General features: G+C 41.5%; 1 protein-coding gene across 3 annotated transcripts in view; it reads left to right on the top strand.

Moving 5' to 3' along the window:
* cep192 (centrosomal protein 192) overlaps positions 1 to 18,942 on the top strand; it is a 56,278-nt gene that overhangs the window by 11,387 nt on the left and 25,949 nt on the right. For 2 of the 3 annotated variants that reach the window (XM_038306244.1, XM_038306246.1), the window contains exons 12-34: positions 32 to 151; positions 1,472 to 1,733; positions 1,863 to 2,012; positions 2,096 to 2,160; positions 2,274 to 2,483; positions 3,895 to 4,036; positions 4,140 to 4,222; positions 4,298 to 4,564; positions 6,621 to 7,362; positions 7,431 to 7,545; positions 7,626 to 7,782; positions 9,184 to 9,859; positions 10,063 to 10,200; positions 10,302 to 10,450; positions 11,333 to 11,563; positions 11,717 to 11,842; positions 11,976 to 12,116; positions 13,628 to 13,691; positions 13,805 to 13,944; positions 15,449 to 15,541; positions 15,635 to 15,753; positions 16,033 to 16,209; positions 18,744 to 18,834. In XM_038306244.1, the coding sequence (XP_038162172.1) occupies positions 32 to 151; positions 1,472 to 1,733; positions 1,863 to 2,012; positions 2,096 to 2,160; positions 2,274 to 2,483; positions 3,895 to 4,036; positions 4,140 to 4,222; positions 4,298 to 4,564; positions 6,621 to 7,362; positions 7,431 to 7,545; positions 7,626 to 7,782; positions 9,184 to 9,859; positions 10,063 to 10,200; positions 10,302 to 10,450; positions 11,333 to 11,563; positions 11,717 to 11,842; positions 11,976 to 12,116; positions 13,628 to 13,691; positions 13,805 to 13,944; positions 15,449 to 15,541; positions 15,635 to 15,753; positions 16,033 to 16,209; positions 18,744 to 18,834 (4,458 nt within the window). The remainder of the gene's footprint in view (positions 1 to 31; positions 152 to 1,471; positions 1,734 to 1,862; positions 2,013 to 2,095; positions 2,161 to 2,273; positions 2,484 to 3,894; positions 4,037 to 4,139; positions 4,223 to 4,297; positions 4,565 to 6,620; positions 7,363 to 7,430; positions 7,546 to 7,625; positions 7,783 to 9,183; positions 9,860 to 10,062; positions 10,201 to 10,301; positions 10,451 to 11,332; positions 11,564 to 11,716; positions 11,843 to 11,975; positions 12,117 to 13,627; positions 13,692 to 13,804; positions 13,945 to 15,448; positions 15,542 to 15,634; positions 15,754 to 16,032; positions 16,210 to 18,743; positions 18,835 to 18,942) is intronic. The other variant, XM_038306245.1, reaches the window with a different exon arrangement.

Below are 18,942 nucleotides of genomic sequence, written 5' to 3'. Positions count from 1 at the left end.
ATCTGGTGTTTCCTTCTGCTGCATCCTACAGATGGGGGACCGCGTCGGCCCTGTAGGAACAGGTGAAGCCAGCTCCACTGCAGTGACAGCAGGGGGGCCTCAGAGACTCCCTGTCAACTGGAGCCAGATGCCGGACAGACAGGAGCCACTGGTAGGTCTACATATTTACTTTAGTCATCTTTTATTTTTTCTCTCTCTTTTTAAAAAAAATTAATTATACAGTTTAAAAACCACCAGCATGAAAACCTGGGAGGTCGAGACAGAACTCCAAAACGTGGCCAGCATATGAACAAGAATCCGTACAGGCATAGGCACACAAACCAAAACAGGACAAGGATACTCGAAGGAGGGCATCCAGTCTCTCAATTCAATTTCAATTCAGTTTATTTATATAGCCCCAATTCACAACACGTCATCTCAAGGCACTTTACAGTTCACTAGATCATACAGCCAGAATAAGATAATAGAGGGGCCCAAGTTCTACAAAATTTTTGGACCGAACACAAAATTTGATCTTCAACCAAAGAGAAGCCCTGGGTGGGTGTTCTGATTTCCAAGCTAAAAGTATTCTTCTTTGGGCGAGGAGAGTGCAGAAAGCCAGTACATTTATAAAGTCATGTGTTAGTGATATATCCTCCCCTGGAATTCCAAATATTGCCAATTCAGCACTGGGTTGGACCGCCGTTCCAAAGGTTTCAGATATAACCTGAAAAATTGTGGACCATAAGTTGCACAATTTGTGACCAGAATATGTGAGTTAAATTTGCCTTAGCTATATGGCAACGAGCACAGGTTTCACTGATAAATCCTTGAGAGTCTAGCTCTACTGTCATGCATCCTATGAAGGACCTCCAACAGTCTAAGGCTACGTTCACACCGCAGCCTGAAGCGACCTGGATCTGATATTTTCATGGCTGTCTGAACAACACAGATCTGATTTTTTTTTTCCATTCCAACCCAGGCCACTTGGCTTTGTGGGCCTGAATCTGATTTGAATCTGATCTTTGCAAATGTGACCTTTGTCTGAACGGCCAGGTCGCATTAATCCAACCTGAACGCCATTAAAACCCTTGCTACAGAGAAGCTGCAAGAAAAACTAACACCACGGCGGATGATGTAGTATTATTTATTTTTTTAACCATCTTGAAAAGATTTTAAGGTTTGGAAAGATCGCTAGATGTGCTTCCGCGCTACCATCCATGTTTACTTCCGTAAGCATAGAGCATGCTGGCTTGTGACGTCATTGCGTCCTCTACTGCGCATGCGGGATACTTAAGCTGAATGAATGCAGTTCACACAGGAGATCACATAATGGTCACATATGTTTGGAAATGTGAACGGAAACACAAAAAAATGGGAATTGAGCATCAAGGCCTGAAGTGTGAAGTGTTTTTCATCTGTACTGTTTCCATTAGTGATTCCTTGCTGTGTAAATATAAAATCTTAAAATGTTTTGATATGAAATGTTTAGATGCCGAACACTGACCAAGACTCCAGTGAGGATGAGGCAGTAGATGAGCCTGATGGGGCCAGACACTCGTTAGGCCCCAGAGGAGGGCCCTGTGGCGAGATGACAGCTGCTGAAGCATCGGACGGTGCCAGTGTGGATGAAAACCTTCTCTCCACATCCCTGGAAGCAAAGTACTTTTCCCAGAGTTTCCACCAGGATCAGGAGGACTTGGATGACGGTTGGAACAACTGTCCAGACAACATGGAGCTGGAGTTTCAGCAAGGTGGACTCAAAAACTTCCTGAATGCTTAGTCCTACTTGGATGTATTTCTAATATCAGTCTCTCTGATTGTGATGGGATACTTTATTAGAAATGGCTGTAAAATGGTGAAAGTGATGCTTCTCTCCTCAGGAGCCAGTGGCAGTCAAAGTGTTGTTTACCAGAATGAGGAGGGAAAGTGGGTCACTGACCTGGCTTATTTTTCCAACTTTGAGAAAGAGCTTGATGGGAAAGAATCTGAGCACGAAGGCCAACTACAAAACGAGGACTTTGTACCTGCTAGTATGTGAAAGATATTAACTTTATTGCAATAAAAACAACAGTAAATGATGCACTTTACACACACTGCTGCTGCTTGTTTGCAGGTGATGCTATGGAGAAAATAATCAAGGATCAAGAGGAGTTTGAGAAAGAGCATCAGTTCATGCAGGTAAACCTTAACTCCTGTTTAAATCGTCTAAGTTTAAGGTGACTTAGATTATCATTATCTATCTGAAACCTTAAAGCTTTGGTGTTTAGCTCTGCCTGCCTCTGTTTACACAGGAGGATGTGATAGAACCAGCAGCAGGAAACGACACCACCTTCCAAAGCGACTCGTCGTGGAAGATCCCTCCCATCAGCCATGTCCTGATGAGGGCCTCCCAGGTGTCCTCAGATGAAAGCTACCTGCGGCTTTCCTTAGGGCAGTTTTTTGGACAGCGTTCCGAAGCCCTCGGCTGTTTGGGTGGAACCGACGGGGATGACATCAAACGGGTCGGTAAATGCTGCTCCTCGGACAGTGCAGCAGCCAGTTTTTTGTTTTCTTTTCTTGTAGGTTGATGGTTTATTTTGATTCAGGCATAAAAGTCCATTTTAATAACCGGACCATCTTAGGAACGTCAGAGAGCGAATTTAAACACAGAGGGAAATATTTACAAACCTCAGTTTGTCATTTTTCCCGACATTTCTGCTTTTCGTTGATCTTATGTAATGTACTCCTTATGTAAGACAAACACTTTTGGTTTTAATTCATCTAAATTACAAACAAAAAGGTTTGAAATGGGGCTGCAACTAACAACAATATTGCAAATCGATTAATCTCTTAATTTTTTTTTTCTATTAATAATCAGATAGCAAAAGACTTCTGTGAAACTAAACCAGATAAAACTAAAACTTTTCCTCTTGACGAGTTCCGGTTAGAGAATATTGAAAGACAACATTCTTTTTTTTAAATCTTAAATGCAAAATGTTTACATATATTTCTGTTACATTTTTGGTATAATTGCTCTAAGTGGGTCGCTCTGTCAGCTAAAGGCATGTTTTCCAACCTGTATTCTCCAGTTAATGATTAATCGATTACTAAATTAGTTGACAATTATTTCAATAATAGTTTAATCACAATCTGATTAGTTGTCTCAGCCCTAGTTGGAAATATTTCATGCTGTTTGAATCTGTTTCATACAAGGTGCTCTTTTTAAAAATGAATGAAAAAGAATACTGGACTTTTCATTAAAATAATACATTTTTTCTTTTTATACTTAATGTTGTGGTCCGTATTCAAAGATCGTTAGTCTTCTTTGAGCTTCTGTTGCATCCAAAGAAATCCTGGCAAGGAGTTTTAATCCGAGTGCGGATGACAGAAACTTCTTATATTCTTGAAACAGCCCTTTGGTTGTGAAATCTTGTCCACAACCAAGGGGTTCATTTCAAAAGTGTTGATCATTGTAGGTGAACTTGAACCCGTGCAGCTACTGAAACTCATTATTTTGCCTCTAGAGGATTGATAAACATGATCTTCTCTATCGTTTCTTATTTTAATAATCATATTACTGTTAGGGTGGTTAATGTTTCCACCACCTTCTTTTAGGTTCAGTAAAAGTTATCCTGCTACTTTTAACATTTGTTCGTTTTAGAAGCTCTATTAAAACCTTTGTTCTTTATGACTAATTTAATTTTACTGAGGTAAAATCCTGAAGGAAATCTTTGACTTTGAGGAAAGTTGTGTTCTTTTCTCTCCTTAAAATGTCGTCGATGGGATCTTCTTTGTGGATATGGGCCCAAGTGTCTATAATTTACTTTCTATATAAAATAGAATAGATTGGTGTGGGTATTAAAGTAGTCTGTGTGCAGTTTGTGTTCTATATAAATGTTTTCCTTTGATTCTGTTCATACTCTGTTCTTCCAGCCTTCCTTTGGTTACTTCATCACCTCACCGGAGAAGAGGGAACCTTTTCCACTTATCAAGCCTGGAGAGTTCTCCTTTGGAGGAAACTCTCCTCGCAATGTCACAATAGAACTTGGTGAAGTAGATAAAACACTCCACCCAGGTGTGTTTGGAAATAACAAACAGCATAGTTACAGTTTTTACCTTTTTTAATAACCATTTATCAGTTCTGTGCACAATCTGACTGACTGATCATCTCACATCAGATGATTTGGACAGAACTCTCAATGCTCCAGGTGAAAGGTTGTCACCAAAAGGAGATACTGATCCAGAACCCTGTAAAACTGAGGTACATGAAACTCCCTGTTTTTAGATTTAACCATCCTCATGTAGAACCTGCAGCTAATTCTGGGTTTATGATCAGTTTCAGGACCAAAAGAGAGCCTCCATCCCTGAACCTTCTCCGGGATCAGGATCAAATTCAAGCGACGCAAACCAAACCTCTCCGAACGAGAGCAGTCCACTGATGCTCAGCATCAGCACAATCGCTTCAGCCATCGCCAACGCCTCCATCAGCAACGACCCGTCGCAGCTGGCTGCTATGATTGTGGATCTGTCCAAGAAAAACAGAGCTAGGAATCGTCCCACGTCCGACGCCTCCAACAAACAGGGACCTAGCTCAACTCAGCATGTAAGTGCTACTTCTTCTCTTTTCACTTTTAAGAAAAACCTTGAAAAACCTTTTTAAGGTCAAAGGAGCTGCTGGCGTGTCTGGGGTTGCAGAACTGCTGCAGAACTTCTTCTGTATCTATTTGCTTGATGTTTTGAGGCTTTTAAAATCTGACGAAGATGTAAATCATGAAAGCACATCTTCATAAATCTGTATGTGACCAAAACAGTATTCTTAATTAATTTTAGGCGAGACACCAAAACTCCTATTTTATTCGTTCCTGAAACATTAAATACAGCAATTAATAAATTTAGAACAAATGTTTTATTTTGCTGTGCTTCTGCAGACAGTTTATGATATCCTTCAGGAGGAGGAGCTATAAAGGACCATTGTCAGTTCTGGGTGTTATATTCCATGATATTGGTTGAAAGTTTAGTGGAAGGAAAACCTGCACAGGCAATGGAAATGACCAATAGAAATGAAAGCCCTTGCAAAACTTTTAAGAACTTTGGGGGATTCACAAGGCGTGGCCTAAAGTTGGTAGCCTGGGTGCCAGTCAGAACTTAGTCCCGCCCACAAGGTTTGAGTTCGGGAAGTTCGGTCTGGCTCTGCTCCATAGTAGCGCGAGTATTATCGCCCACTGTCAGGCGATCCAATCAAATTGTCAGGGCGGGCTTTATACGATGATGGACAGATGATCAAGAGTAACGTTATCAACCACGTGACCAAAGCGCGCTTGGGTGACAACAATAATGGCTGCCGCTGGAGAGTTTGGGTGAGTAGATTCTGCTATTAGGTCTGTTCTAGAAGATATCGACAGCAAATTAATTTTAAAAGAGGAACAGAGAAACTCGATCAAGGCTCATCTTCTTATTCTAGGCGTGCAACTGCACGCTTTGATTTTTGTGGACAACAACTATGCGTCGCTTAACATACGTTACGCACTCCGTTGCTCTTATTGGTTGTAGATCTATCCAGTTGAGTGCAGAGGCATTTTTTTTCCTGGTTCGTTCGAAACACGCCCCATAACCACAGCTCTATGGAGCAGCATCAGACTCATATTCTGACTAGAATTGAGTCGGACTACGTCAGACTATAAAGTTGGAGTAGGTACCTCAAGACTTCTTGGTGGCTTATGTCCCATTTACACTACCCCTCTGAAACCGATCTGGACCGAGCTTGGATCAGTTAACCGTATCGAGCTTGGTTCGTTACGACCATTTACACATCACGCTAGCATGGTTCCTCCCCTCCTATCCGCGGTCCGTGATAATAGAGCTGTCAAAGGAGAAATTACGCAAACAAAAATGGCGGCGCCCATAACATTCAGGAACTTATGTTCCCTGATAGCATCTTGCAGCTAGCACTATCACACAGTCAGTCGGTTATGAGAGACTAGTGTTTTAGACCAGAGAGTCCGAGCGTACCAGACCAGTGTTGGAGGTAGTTTATGCTTGAGGCAGTATTACCCATAATGCAACAGCACTTCCTGTAACCATAACAGTCAAAGTGGTGGAGGAATGATGTTTTAATGATGCTCTTTATGTCCAGTATGAGCTGGATGCATCTTAAAAATATTAACAGTGTTATCTGATTCTGGTTCGAACCTGCTTCACTGACTCCACCGTTTAAAATGCGGCTCTACCAGCTCCTCTCCAGACCAATACGCCGCGTGTTTCCATCACCACTCACCTGAGCCACAGCCTCAACACCTCGCACTTCACGTTTCTTATGAAGCAAAAATTTTAATTTGAACTGTTAACCAAAAGTAACCATCTATTTATCTCTATTTAAACTTTTTACCTACAATGTTAGTAAGAAAAAATTCTTATTGAGAGCGGAGGCCTATCGAAAGCAAAGAGACAAGGACAGATCATGCAGGACTTTATTATAAAATCCAAAACACAAAGGTTAAGATTAAAAAATAAACTTTAGAAATTGATTAGAAATATCAATGGTCTTTCGGCTGGTTTTCTTTATGGGAATCTGATTGGATAAAATTTGAGAGACAAATGAATTGCATAGTGTTTGCCTTAAATTGCGAGAAGATATTTTTATTACTTTATCCTTCTTACAGATCCCCTCTGCTCCAGATCAGAGCTCTATCACAGACATTCTGCAGAGAAGCGTCTGTGTCGGAGAGACAAGCGCCTTTGACATTGAGAAATACCTGAAGAAGACCAACACGTCCAGCACCAGCGACTCGTCTGACGCGTGCACCACCTTTGATTTGAGCAGATGGGCTGATGGTCTGAGCAGCTCTGAAAGGAACCCACCGGCAGAACATCCCACAAAACAGGACGACGTGACTCCAGAGATCACTCCACCCTCCAGAACTGAGAAAGAAGGCAGAGGAAAGATTCCAGTCATGAACACGAGCTCCTCTGCCGTTCCGTTTTCTAACGTAGCAGCCGATGTTGATGAACCTAAAATCAGCTCCATTCCTCGTCCTTGTGCATCTTTCAGCTCCGTCAGTCGTACTGGAGACTCAGGACAGTATACCCCTCCCCATTCTTCCACAGATAAACACACAGCTGCCTTTTCCTCACAGGTTTCTAACTCTACAACCAGAACCTCAACAAAAACTGGGGAGCTGGAAGAATTGAACCCCAGAACAAACATCAGGTCTTCAGAATCATCTAAGAATGATAGAAACTTTCCCAGAACGTCCCAAAGCTGGAGGAAGTCCCAGTCAGGCTTGCCTGTTCTGAAAGCTTCGAGCCAGAGGCTGAGAAGTGCAGGACAGGAATGGCAGCACAGGCCCAAAGATTCCCCGGAGAAGAACAAGCCAGGAAATGTAACTGCTGCAGCTCCTTCTGGTGAGTAGCCCCCAGATGTAAACCTGGGACCACGTATCATGAATCTTATGGAACCTTTTGTCTCAAAGACGCACAGCGAAGTTTTCCTGACGCGGGTGTGGAGGAGACTCAGAACTTCAGACCATCCACCTCCCCGCTCACCCACTCCTCTCCAAGTCAGACCTCTATTCCCGCGGCCGATGGGTACGGCACCAAACATGTCACCCAACTCCTCATTGTGCTGAATCCAGATGTTTGAATGAAAAACACTGTTTATCTTCCAGGTTGGGTTCGCCCTCCTCACCCAACGGCAGGCCGGCAGACAGACATCCAGGTCATGACCTCTCGCCTGAGTCCACCTGCTCCAGTCCCAGCCTCAGCAGGCTCACATACATCTCAATAAATGATGGAACTGTTGTGCCCACACCTGAGCACCAAAAGGTAGTTTTATATATGAGCTTTGGGAGAAAGCTTAAAAAGGTCGATCCCACCCATGATGATAATTTGGTAGAGCTGGATTTTTTTTTTAATCGTCATTTTCCAGCTTTACTCAACAATTTACATTCAACATTTTAAATAACCTAAAATTGTTTGGAAGCTGTTCCTCTTATAGTACTTTTGCCTCATCAAAGATGTCAGGTTCCTTTTTTAATTTCCTTGGTTTTGAATTTTGTCTTTTTCCCCACTTCTCTTTCATTAGTGTTTGCTGTAGTCTCAGGTTATTTGTATATTTTTCCATCATGTTCATTTCTTTTATTATCCCAGTTTATTGTTCATCTATAGCCAGCAGGTCTAACCTTCCTAGTGATAGCTTTAATAGTTTTTAACATTATTGTGATCAGATACCTTCCTTTTCTTCTTACCTTTTTTTTGATATTGTTAACATTGCAGAGGCATAGTACAAAGCTGCTTATAGGAATATCATGTGATCGTTTGGTGAGCAGTTTTCCATAGTGTAAATTATTATAGGACTGTTTAAAACTGTCTGAATGGTCTGTGTCCACTGCCCCATAATTCCACCAATATGTCAGGTCTATACCCTTACAGCTGTTTTTGATTTTAGGTGTAATTTAAAAAAATGTTTCCAGGAGTTTTTTTTCCAGGACTGTTTTCCACATATCTCTCAATTTCTCATCTCTAGTTTTCATGTTAGTTCTAATTTCCATTTTTCCTGTTTACTTAGTTAAGTGCCAGCTAGCTCTGTTGCATTTAGATTTCAATATTTAGTAGAAACAAACTTCTCTGTTTCAAACAGATCTGTAATAGGGTTGTCACGATACTAAACTTCTCACCTCGATACCGATACTAAGGAAAATATTCGATACTCAATACCATTTTCGATACCACAAGGATAAAAACAAAGACTCCAAAATTCTATAGAAATATTTTCATTAATAAATAAAATACAATAAATAAACACAATAAAGGTTGTCTGCTGTGCATAATATTATGCAAGCTTGATAAAAAACTTATAAAATTCAAATTAAGTGTTCCTTCCTTGGCTATGCTTTGCACACATAACAATGACACTAGCCAAACCAGTTAAAAAACAAAAATAATTCTCAGCAGCTGCACCTGTTACAAAAAAAAGTCTGAAACTGGAAAGTGCGTAGAATTATTCAATCACACAGTGTTCAGAAAGTGCATTGTCCTCTATTCTGCACTTTAGATGAATGACTGCTTAGGTGCCACTGGTGGTAGCACTGTATCGATACTCTTAAAAACGAGTATTGTATCCGGATACAACGTTTCAGTATCGATACTTTTTTGAGTATCGATACTTTTGACAACCCTAATCTCTAAATATTTCCTGGTAAACTAATATTTGATTTATTTTCCCAGAGGGAATCTTCTATGGGACTGAGCACCACCATCATCAGATTCAGTCCCACTCCACCGTTGGAACCAGATCTACAATCCAACCTGAACTCTATGGGCCTTTCTAAAAGTCTTGATAATGTGCAGCCTCAGCACTCTAAAAGCCTGGACCCTCTACCGGCCCCCCAGGGAAAAAGCCCTGAGGTCCCACGCAGCGGTTCAGCTCTTAGCTGCACTCGCAGCCAGAGCGAATGTGTCTACCCCCCTCCTGGGGACGCTTTACCTGGATTCACAGGCGACGGGAATCTGTCTGATATCAGAACAAAGAAGCTGACTAAAGTGGACTCAGGTTATAACAGCAATCTGAACATCCAGCAAACTGGCAGCTCTGCAGCTCCTACAGCATGCCAGCAGTGGGGAGCGGCGCCATCTGTGTCGTCATCGCTTTATGGTGGCGGCCTCGGCATGCCGCCTCCTTATACTCTACAGAGGCTTCAGTACGTCCAGATGCCAAGTTTAAAGCCGCAGTTCCCAGGGATGGTGAATCTTCCTCACAAAGGGGATGTTCAGTCCCTCCTCAGCGGACGCTCTCTTGTTAGCCCCCAGTTACCTTTACAGTGTTTGGGATCTGAACCTCAGTCACATTCTGGAGCTTATTGTATGGGACCAGGAAACAGCCTTTTCAGCGTCTCCTCTACAGGCAAGTCTTTTGTTTGACTGAATAGATCAAAAAGTGCCTTCTTCATATTTTACACATTCAGTCATCTACACAGGTTGTAATGAAATGTAGATATTTCTCTCAGTTGTTACTGAATTAATGATCAAATGTGTTGGAAGCCCTGTTGGTTGTACATACAGCAATGCCAACGATCCGATCCAACTGATGCAGTCTCCCCACTTCAGGTCCTCTTGGCGTTCCAGGAACTGGACCTCATCAGCTCAACATACAACTTCAGAGTCAACATGAAATGGCAATAATGGGGAAATCGTATCGTCTTTATGGTGGAGAATCAATGCTGACTGGTCTGGAGGAACTGAGAGGTAGGAGTTTACGTTAAACAGTGGGAAATCTGCTGGTACTGATGTGATAATGAGACGTTCATTTTGAGCGTCCGTTTTCAGCCTCCTGCTCTCATCCTCAGGGCAAGTGGTGGTTCCAGAGGAGCTTCGTTTCCCTCATGCCTGCTGCGTTGGCATCGCCTCGCAGACCTCCCTCAGTCTCTTCAATCCGTCGGAAAGATGGCAGCAGGTCTCCATCAGCGTCAGCAGTCTGGCCATAGACGGGGAGAAGGTTGGTTTGCTGCTGTGTCAGAGAGCGTTCACTAAAACCCAGAGATTTATACAAACCGTTCACAAACGTAACTTCCTTTTATCTTTAATGTGTGAACTTAGAAATAAAACAAAAATCACCATGATTCCAAAAGAGCTGAATCCGAAAACTAAATCTATTTCTCCAGAGTCAAAGGTTTTGACACATTTTCATGTGGAATGTTTCTAATGTTCTGCTACTTGCTTCTCAATTAAGTTTTTTTTCAAATATATGATGGACTAGTTTTCTTTACAGAGCTAGTGAAACTGACTCTTGGTTGTAGGATTCCTTGAACCTGTAGATTTGCTGGTGAAGATTTTCAGTCATCCAGATCAGTCATTCCAAAAAAAGTTGGACTTTGTTTCCAAGTTTGAAGATGTATCGCTTTCCCTCCAGAAAGCTTCACAATGGCAGAAATAGCGTTGAGTTTGAGGCTTTATAGACAAAAGCAAATCCTTGTTTTAGTTCAGAAAACCTACAAATATAACCGGACGAACGGGTCCGCCCCTTTGGAATGGGGGTCGCTTGGGTTCCTTGTTAGCCTGCAATGCCCCATACCTGTCTATGTCTCTGAAAGGGAGTTGTTAGAGGGAATTGTTGGCCTGGCTGAACAGGTGAGATGTTCTTTTCCCTTATATGGGGGTGAGGGTTGTGATGATAGTGGAAAGGAATGAGCTCTATCGCTGCATTGTAGGTTTTTGAAAGCTGAAACCTGAGTCCACCCCCCATAGAGTTGATTCCTTCCCGCTATCATCGCAACACATCTCTCCTGTTCAGTCATCTGATCGGTTTTTAATACTCTCTGCTCCCTGATAATTAGGAGTTCTTTTTGATTCACTTGATGCTTTGTTTTCTTCCCTGCAGGTGGAGAGCTTACCTTACCACTGGCTGATGGTGAAGAACAAGACCATTATTGGCCCTAAAAGTACAGAGGAGCAGAAAGTGTTGTTTGTCCCTCCGCAGCCTGGAGTCTACCAGTGTGTCCTCAGTGTTTACTCCTGGCCTGCCTCGGCTGAGCCAGAGCTGGCTGCCAGAGCAGACATCTTCGCCAAAAGAGTGATGCTTGTTGCAGTAGCAGAGAACCCAGCACTGGAGGTGAGCAGCTACAAGTTGAGACGCCCCAAAAGCAGTTGAACATGTCATGTTTGATCACTTTAGCATCTGGGCCATTTCCACAGACCTCAGACCGGAAGGTAATGTGGGATTTTTTTTTTCAGTCAATTTAATAATCACTTTCTGAATGGATAGATTGACGCTGGTAAATCTGGCTGTTTGGACTTTGGAGACCTACCAGGAGGCAGCGCTAAATCACTACCTCTGAGACTGCTCAACAGAACACATGCTACAGTACCCGTCCGCCTGGTGATCAGTGCTGTGAGTTCTGACAGACTAATCCATGACTACCATTGTTTAAATAAAGTAATAATAATACAGTTCAACACGTCTCAATTAAAAACCTATTTTAAATCTAATCCTGAACTCAGTTTTCCCATCATTCTTCCTGCAGAACGCCGCAGCATGGCGATGCTTTACCTTGTCCAAGGACCCTGTTGGCCTGACGGCGGAGGCTACGCAGCAGGGTGGACCCATGGCGTCGGTAGGCTCTCCCTCGGTGATGAATCATGTGATGCATGCCAGCTTCACAGAGGTTTGTATCTTCTAAACCTTCAACACTGCAAAAACAATCTAGAAATGAGTGAAAAATTCTTAAATTAAGTGTATTTACATTTAATTTCAGCAGCTAAAAAGGATGAATTTGCCAACTGAATTAGTGTTTTTATGCTACGTTGAGACCGCACGCAGCAGAGGCAGCAAAAACCCACCTGCTGCTTCATGTTTGATGCTTTTACAAGTTTAGTTCTGACTCGCAGCTGAAGCTGATCTAACTGCGCAGATGAAAAGTGGGTCTGATGCACGTTGAGCGGAGCTACCCTATCCTTTCTTTGCCTGTAACAATGGCAGCTATACTTTCTGTGATCAGTGGGTAAAAAGTAGTCTTAACATGTTTTTGAATGAGAAAGTCCGCCTGGAAACTTCATCAGTGCAGTCAGTTCATCAAGATTACGGTCCTGCCTTCAAATATTGTTTCTGTCGGAGCTGCTCAGACCCGCGTAAACCGGTGGAGCTCTGTCACTGGGAATCCCGTTCAACATCAGCATCTGGCCCGGTCGCCTCTTTGCGGTTTTCTGCTTCTGTTCGAGGCGGCTGGAAATAGATGTCAGTGTTTTTCACATACGTAATCCAAACTGCAGGCACCAGAATAATAAAAGCAAACCTATTTTGCTGGCAGGTTTCAACATTATAACTTAATTTAGGCGTTAATGAACTGTTTTAGAGGAGTGATCATAGCGATCTGCATCAGCCGTGCTGTGTCTGTCTCCCTGCCAGCTCCCAGATCAGGTTCTCTAATTGGTTGATGTGGCGCATTGAGCAGCAAAAGTAAAAGTTTTCAAACTCCAGCAGCTGCTGCTTTTGAAGGGAGTTGCGTTGATTCGGTGCCGGGGCGCGCCATTTTTAAAAACCGAGGAACAACTACGATAGATAACTAAGACGAAAGGTTAATCGGTCTTTTTGCCTACTCCATTAACAGAACCTGTTCTTCTTCAATGTCTAGCAACTCTAGATCCATCTCTGTGACCGTGATATCTTGCAGACGCACCATTATTGTTTTGGAAGATAAACACTACCGTCAGCGCCGCCGAAGTTTTTACGAGTTCTCGAATAGGCTCCCCTTGCACTTTGTCTGGAATTTCCTGCGTCCCGCAGCAGTTTCCCACCAGACGGTGTAGAAGCATACCAGCAAAACTGGTTCGCGACCAGACCCAAGCGACATTTGATGTGTGCGGTTACAGAAGTCTAATCTACCCTTAACTCCTAAATTAGATAATTGGATAGTATTCACTTGAAATAAGACAATGCAATCGTTTATTCTTATTTTCATTGTAAATCTTCTTGTTCCATTGACAAAGTGTCTTGCCTCCTAAATTATAGAAAAAAATGCACTTATTTTAAGAAAAACAATTACTTATTTAGATTTCCATTTTTTATCTTTATCGAAATGGTGTCAGAATTGTTTTGTTTCTGGTAGCGTCCAGGTTCACGATATCTGCCAGACTACTAAGCTGAGCCTGAAAAGCTGTATGTAACTTTTTCTCTCAGAAACCAGAAAGCTTCATGGTCTGGGTCCATTTCAAGGCTCCTCAGAAGTTCATAACCTCTTCAGGTATTTTAGATCATTAGAAGTCATCTGGCTTGCATGATTTTACATTCTATAGATAAAGTGATTGAAATGTTCTTGTGTAGTAGCAGACTTTTACCCTTATGGTTCCTTTTAAGGAGATCTCGGCCCAGCTGATGAGTACAGTGCTCGGGTGGACATCGAGGTGGACTCTCCGGGTCCTAGTCGTGTTATTAGAAGTGTTCCCCTGAAGGCCAAGTGTGGAACAGCAAGAGTTCACGCTCCTAAGGATCTGCAGGTTGCACAACTATCATGTACTTCTATGTTTTTGATGTTTATTCAACTGTAATGAGCAGATTTAATGAGGATGTTTACAAAACCCTTCAAAACCATGAAATAAAGAAATATCTGATTGGTGTTTATCCTGATAGCAGATGCAAACAGCAAACTGGCTGCTGTTATATGCTGTCGCCACCTAGTGGCAGAGGCTACTCACATCTATCATTTTGGCTGCTTTGACTCTAAAGGCCAGAACACACCGGTTGCATAAGACTTTGAATCTCCAATCCAATTTTGTTTCCATGTCAGACTGACTGCATAGAGGGGCTCTAATTATGTAGCGCAGATTCTGTCTCTATGCTATACACAAACTAAAGCAATTTCCCACATTTGACTTGGACAGAAAGTTGTTAAAAAAATAAAATACCGGAGCATTCTATGAAGGAAAGCCCAACTTAACAAGTTTGTGCAGCATCTCACTAGAACAGATAGAGGACGTTCATAGGCCTATAGTAAAAACATAAGATCTACGTCTAAAGAAAAGGAAAAATGCAGCACTAACAGGGTTTCCACGGTCACTAAACATAATTGAATTATTTTTTAAATTAAGGCCTGAATTGGCATTAAAATTCATTAAATGTGCGTTTAACATGCTTTATTTAGAAAAAAACATTTATTAAAGGATACACTATATATATTTGCAAATATATCACAATATCTTTTTTCTGTGAACTGCTTCCAGTTGATCGTAGAGCCGTATGTTTGGAAAAGAAGCTCGAGGCGCAGAAAAAGCTAGAGAATGACAAAATGCTCATTTTAACAAAAGTGGCTGGAATTCGAGGAATTGAATCCTGCCGACGTTAAAGATAAAGAAGGAATTTGCCGTGTATATATGAGTCATGGCAACTTGTTGATGGAATTAAGATTATTTCTAAGAGCATTAAAAAGCATTAAATTAGAGTTGCTCATTCCTGTATAAACCCTGAATAAACGCTGGGGGACGGTATATATGCCGACTGAGGCAGAGAGGTGGTTCTCAGAGAGATCTGTCAGGTTTATCTGAGGTCTTCTTTTTTTCAAAAAGAGGTGAAAGAGATGCACTGTGCTTTAGCCTCTGTCACACCTTCACAATTTAGACCAACGTACAAATAATCTGGCAAAAACGCTAGCATATGTTGAATAAGTTATGGGTGTGCTTTGTATGAGCTATTAGCACGCTGAAACACACTGGCACACATCGGCATACGGCAAGTATGTTGAGAATTTTTGATCTTGCTCAAAATTTCCGTACGTATGCTCATACGTGGGGCATAAGTTACAGGTAAGTTATCTGGTCGTTGACATACGTTAACTGTAAGTTACTCATAAGTCCTGGTGTTTAACTTATCCATAACCTATTAATAACTTGTGCATAACGTAGGGGTAACTCAACAGAAATAATACCGACTATTTGGTTTAACTTGTAGATTTGTTTGTTTTTTAAAAGTGGATTTTGGTGTCAACTTATTTAATTCCTTTTTTAGACTGTGAGCCTTTTTGCTCCTGTGGGTCAATGTAGTGAGCAGACTCTGCCATTAAAGAATGCAGGAAACATCGACGTTCAGCTGAATCTTAAGGTAATCCTGACTTTTCCTCTTCTTACATGTTTATGTAATAAACGGCATAGATCTCAAATGTTTGTCTTGTTTGTTTGTTGTTTTTTTTACCAGATCGGTGACAACAGTGAAAGCTTTTCAGTGACACCTGATGATCTGTTCCTGAGGGTCGGGGAGGAGCAGGCCGTTACGGTTTCATTTAAAGCACAGAACAGCAGGAAGCGTAAAGAAAGGTATGCAGACAGTGTTCTGATTTCATGTTTATTCCTCAAACAGGAGGCAGATGCTTTAAAATAGCTCCTAAATAATTCCTGTTTTATCATTTGTATGGAAACATCTGTTAAAACTTTGTTTTGACACAACTATGAATGTAATGAAATCATGTAACTCCTTGAAGCCTCTTTTTTTCTTTTTTGTTCTTTAGAACATTTATAATGATTAATAGAGCTGTGCAGAGGTCACTCGTGCAGTGAGCAGTCGATGCTAATTTAATGGTTTTTTTTTTTTTATAGCCTTCTGACGGTGCTGGTTATGCCGTCAGGCCCCCAGTATGAGATGACCCTGAAAGGAGAAATGGTTCCTTCTGACGCTGGAAAACCTGCGCCTCCCTCACTGACCAGTGACATCCCACCAATCCTCTCCAATAAGCAGTTCTTGGCCTGGGGAGGGGTCACCCTGGGACGAGCTGTGTAGGCTACTTTTTTATTTTTCATTCATTTGATAACAGACCGAACACTTTGCAGGTTTCAGTTATTCATTGGAAAAGAATCGATGGAAGAAAACCAAACCTTCAGCCTCGGTGCTCCATTTTATTCTATTAAGGCTGGTTTAATGTTATTCATGAGAGGGGACACACGGGGTGTCTGCAGGGAGGGTTATTCCTCAAAGCTTTTCAGCTTAATGCACAGTTTATTTGTGCTCTTTGAGGCGAAGTAAGAGCAGCGTATCAGAATAGTAAAGATGGATCCCTTTATTGAAACTGATCAACCTGGACTTTAATCTATTGTACATAAGTAGTAAAAAAAAAAAACTAACTTAGAGAGAGATGAATTTGTTGCATATTGCAGCAATGGTGGGCTTTAAGGGGTTAATATCACCACTTCTAATAAAAGAAACCACCAGTTGTATAAAAAAATATGAAATGTAACAAGGGGTATAATCCAGAGGAAGATTAGTATGAGGGTGAAAACAGATCAATGAAGCACCTCTACCATAGAACCTCAGCTCCGCCACATTTACACCATCAGTATCTGTTCAGAATCAATATGCCAGATATTACCAGATAAAAGCATAAAGCATGAAAATATAATATATCAAACTCACCAGAGATGCTGATTATTTTTTTTAAAGGAGAAGTCTGGTCAGCAAGGAACGACCATTGGATCATTATGATACCTAAAAATAATAAGTTCGCAGTGATTTATAAATTAAGCTTTAATCAGTAAAAAAATATAAATAATATTTTTCGTCACAATCAAGTCCGTGAGCGGACATTTTTGCCGAGATATAATAACACCTCACTCCTGCCATCTTCCGGCAGTGACATCACGGTGCGGTAAGCCTAGCGCCATTCTCCTTTACAAGCAAAATCAATGGGAACTACTAGACACATCTGCAATCAACAATAATTATTGAGGATTTCCAGAGGACTTCACCAATGAAATTCACCAGAGCTATAGTGAAACTGACAATGCCCACATGTATGGCAGTTGGATGTTGGAATACGTCGGGTAAAAGTGAAAATAATGATTCCTGATCCTCCACGGACGGGTTCGTCGTTGGATTGCCAACTTGAAGAGGGAGGATTTGCCATCAAACTTCTGGCCAGAGAAAAAACACGTGATATGTAGCCAACATTTGGAAGAAGAATGTTTTCAAGATGACTTGGATAATGGTGCGTTGTGACAAACACCAGATACAGCACTGGGACTTGATCAACCGCTGATACCGCACCGTGACGTCACAAACCAGTAGGTGGCAGTAGTGTTCTTTGACAAACATGGATTTCTCCTGTAAAGCACGTTCAAATGAAATTTACTCTTAATTATAAACACTTATTTATTGAACAGTATGTTAAATGACTTTCAGAAGTTCAATGACTGAATATGACGGGACTTTTCCTATTAGAAAATCCATCTGTCTTTGTGCAGGATGTCTCAGTGCCTCCTTTTATTATCAGCCATTTAAGACAAAAAAAACTTTTAACAAAAGCGACTTTAAAGTGCAGATGGTTGCTAGCTGAACTTTGCTGTAAACATTAAACTCTGAAATTGCTCAGATTCATGTGGGCCCGCTAGTTCTCCTGGTGGAGCAAATCTGATTGGTTGAACAAAACAAAGCTCACTAATGTTGTTAGGCTACATCAACCAGCAATACTGATTCTGAAGGCAGTGGGCAGATTTGGTTGATATAGCAACACATAGAGGCTAAAATCTGATTGGACAAAAAATATAGCAACCACATCAGTGATGGCTACTACTCTCTGAAACCGGGGTGGCTAAAATGTGTTGATTAAATCCAAATGTTATGTTTTGCATTAACAAATGTTGAAAGCCGTAAAAAATACGTCAATATAACAGGTGAGAATAGCTGCTGTGAAGCTCTGAAATAATAAACTCCAGAAATCGCAGAGAGAGTTCAGCACAATGTTACTGTTTCATGACCCGCCCCTGCTCCAAAGACCCCCTAAGAGGTGTAGCCTCACTGGAAGTGACGTGTTTTAGAGCGTTTTCCAATCAGGGCTCTACTTCTCCATTGCTTACCTCAATAGACCTAGGCTCAGATCTTAGCAGGGATTTCTCATAGAGGCTGACAGAGTCCTGCTGCTCCAGAGCGGAGGGGAGATTGCATCCCAGGAAGGAATAAACAGCTAATTAATGGGCAACATACCCGTGAAATCAGGCGCATTTTAGTGTATATTTAATCCAGTTTAATGATTACATTGATGCATATTTTACTAAAGTTACTAGGGAGGTTTAGCCTCCATAGTATTCAGTGGAAAATCACCACTGAAACATCCATCCATCCATCTTCTAACACGCTTAATCACAAGTGGGGTCACGCTACAAAGTTTAAGGAATGGATTGTTTGGAATAAATTGATATGTTTTTTTTTTAGAAGAAAATTAAAGTTTAGGTTGAGAAGGTAGGGTCGTGTTTCTGGTAGTTTTAAGGCCAACTTGGAAGGCCTGATCGCCCACTGATAATAACCTTTTCGTCTTCAGGCAACAGAAGCTTGTCCTAAGAAATGACTCGACTAGCAGCACACAGCAGCTACGCCTGCTGATCAGAGGTCAGGACCAGGACTGCTTTCAGGTTGGTGTTTTTTCTATTTAATTCTATTCAATCAAACACTCTGATTTAGACCATGTTAATTCAGAACATCTCCAAATAAGTTCTCACCATCATAATTTCAGAATGTTG

This window comes from Cyprinodon tularosa, unplaced genomic scaffold, assembly GCF_016077235.1.
Source record: "Cyprinodon tularosa strain WSP-4 unplaced genomic scaffold, ASM1607723v1 ctg577, whole genome shotgun sequence".
Lineage (NCBI taxonomy): Eukaryota > Metazoa > Chordata > Actinopteri > Cyprinodontiformes > Cyprinodontidae > Cyprinodon > Cyprinodon tularosa.
The sequence above is the reverse complement of the archived record's forward strand: the minus strand, read 5'-3'. Positions and strand labels throughout refer to the sequence as shown.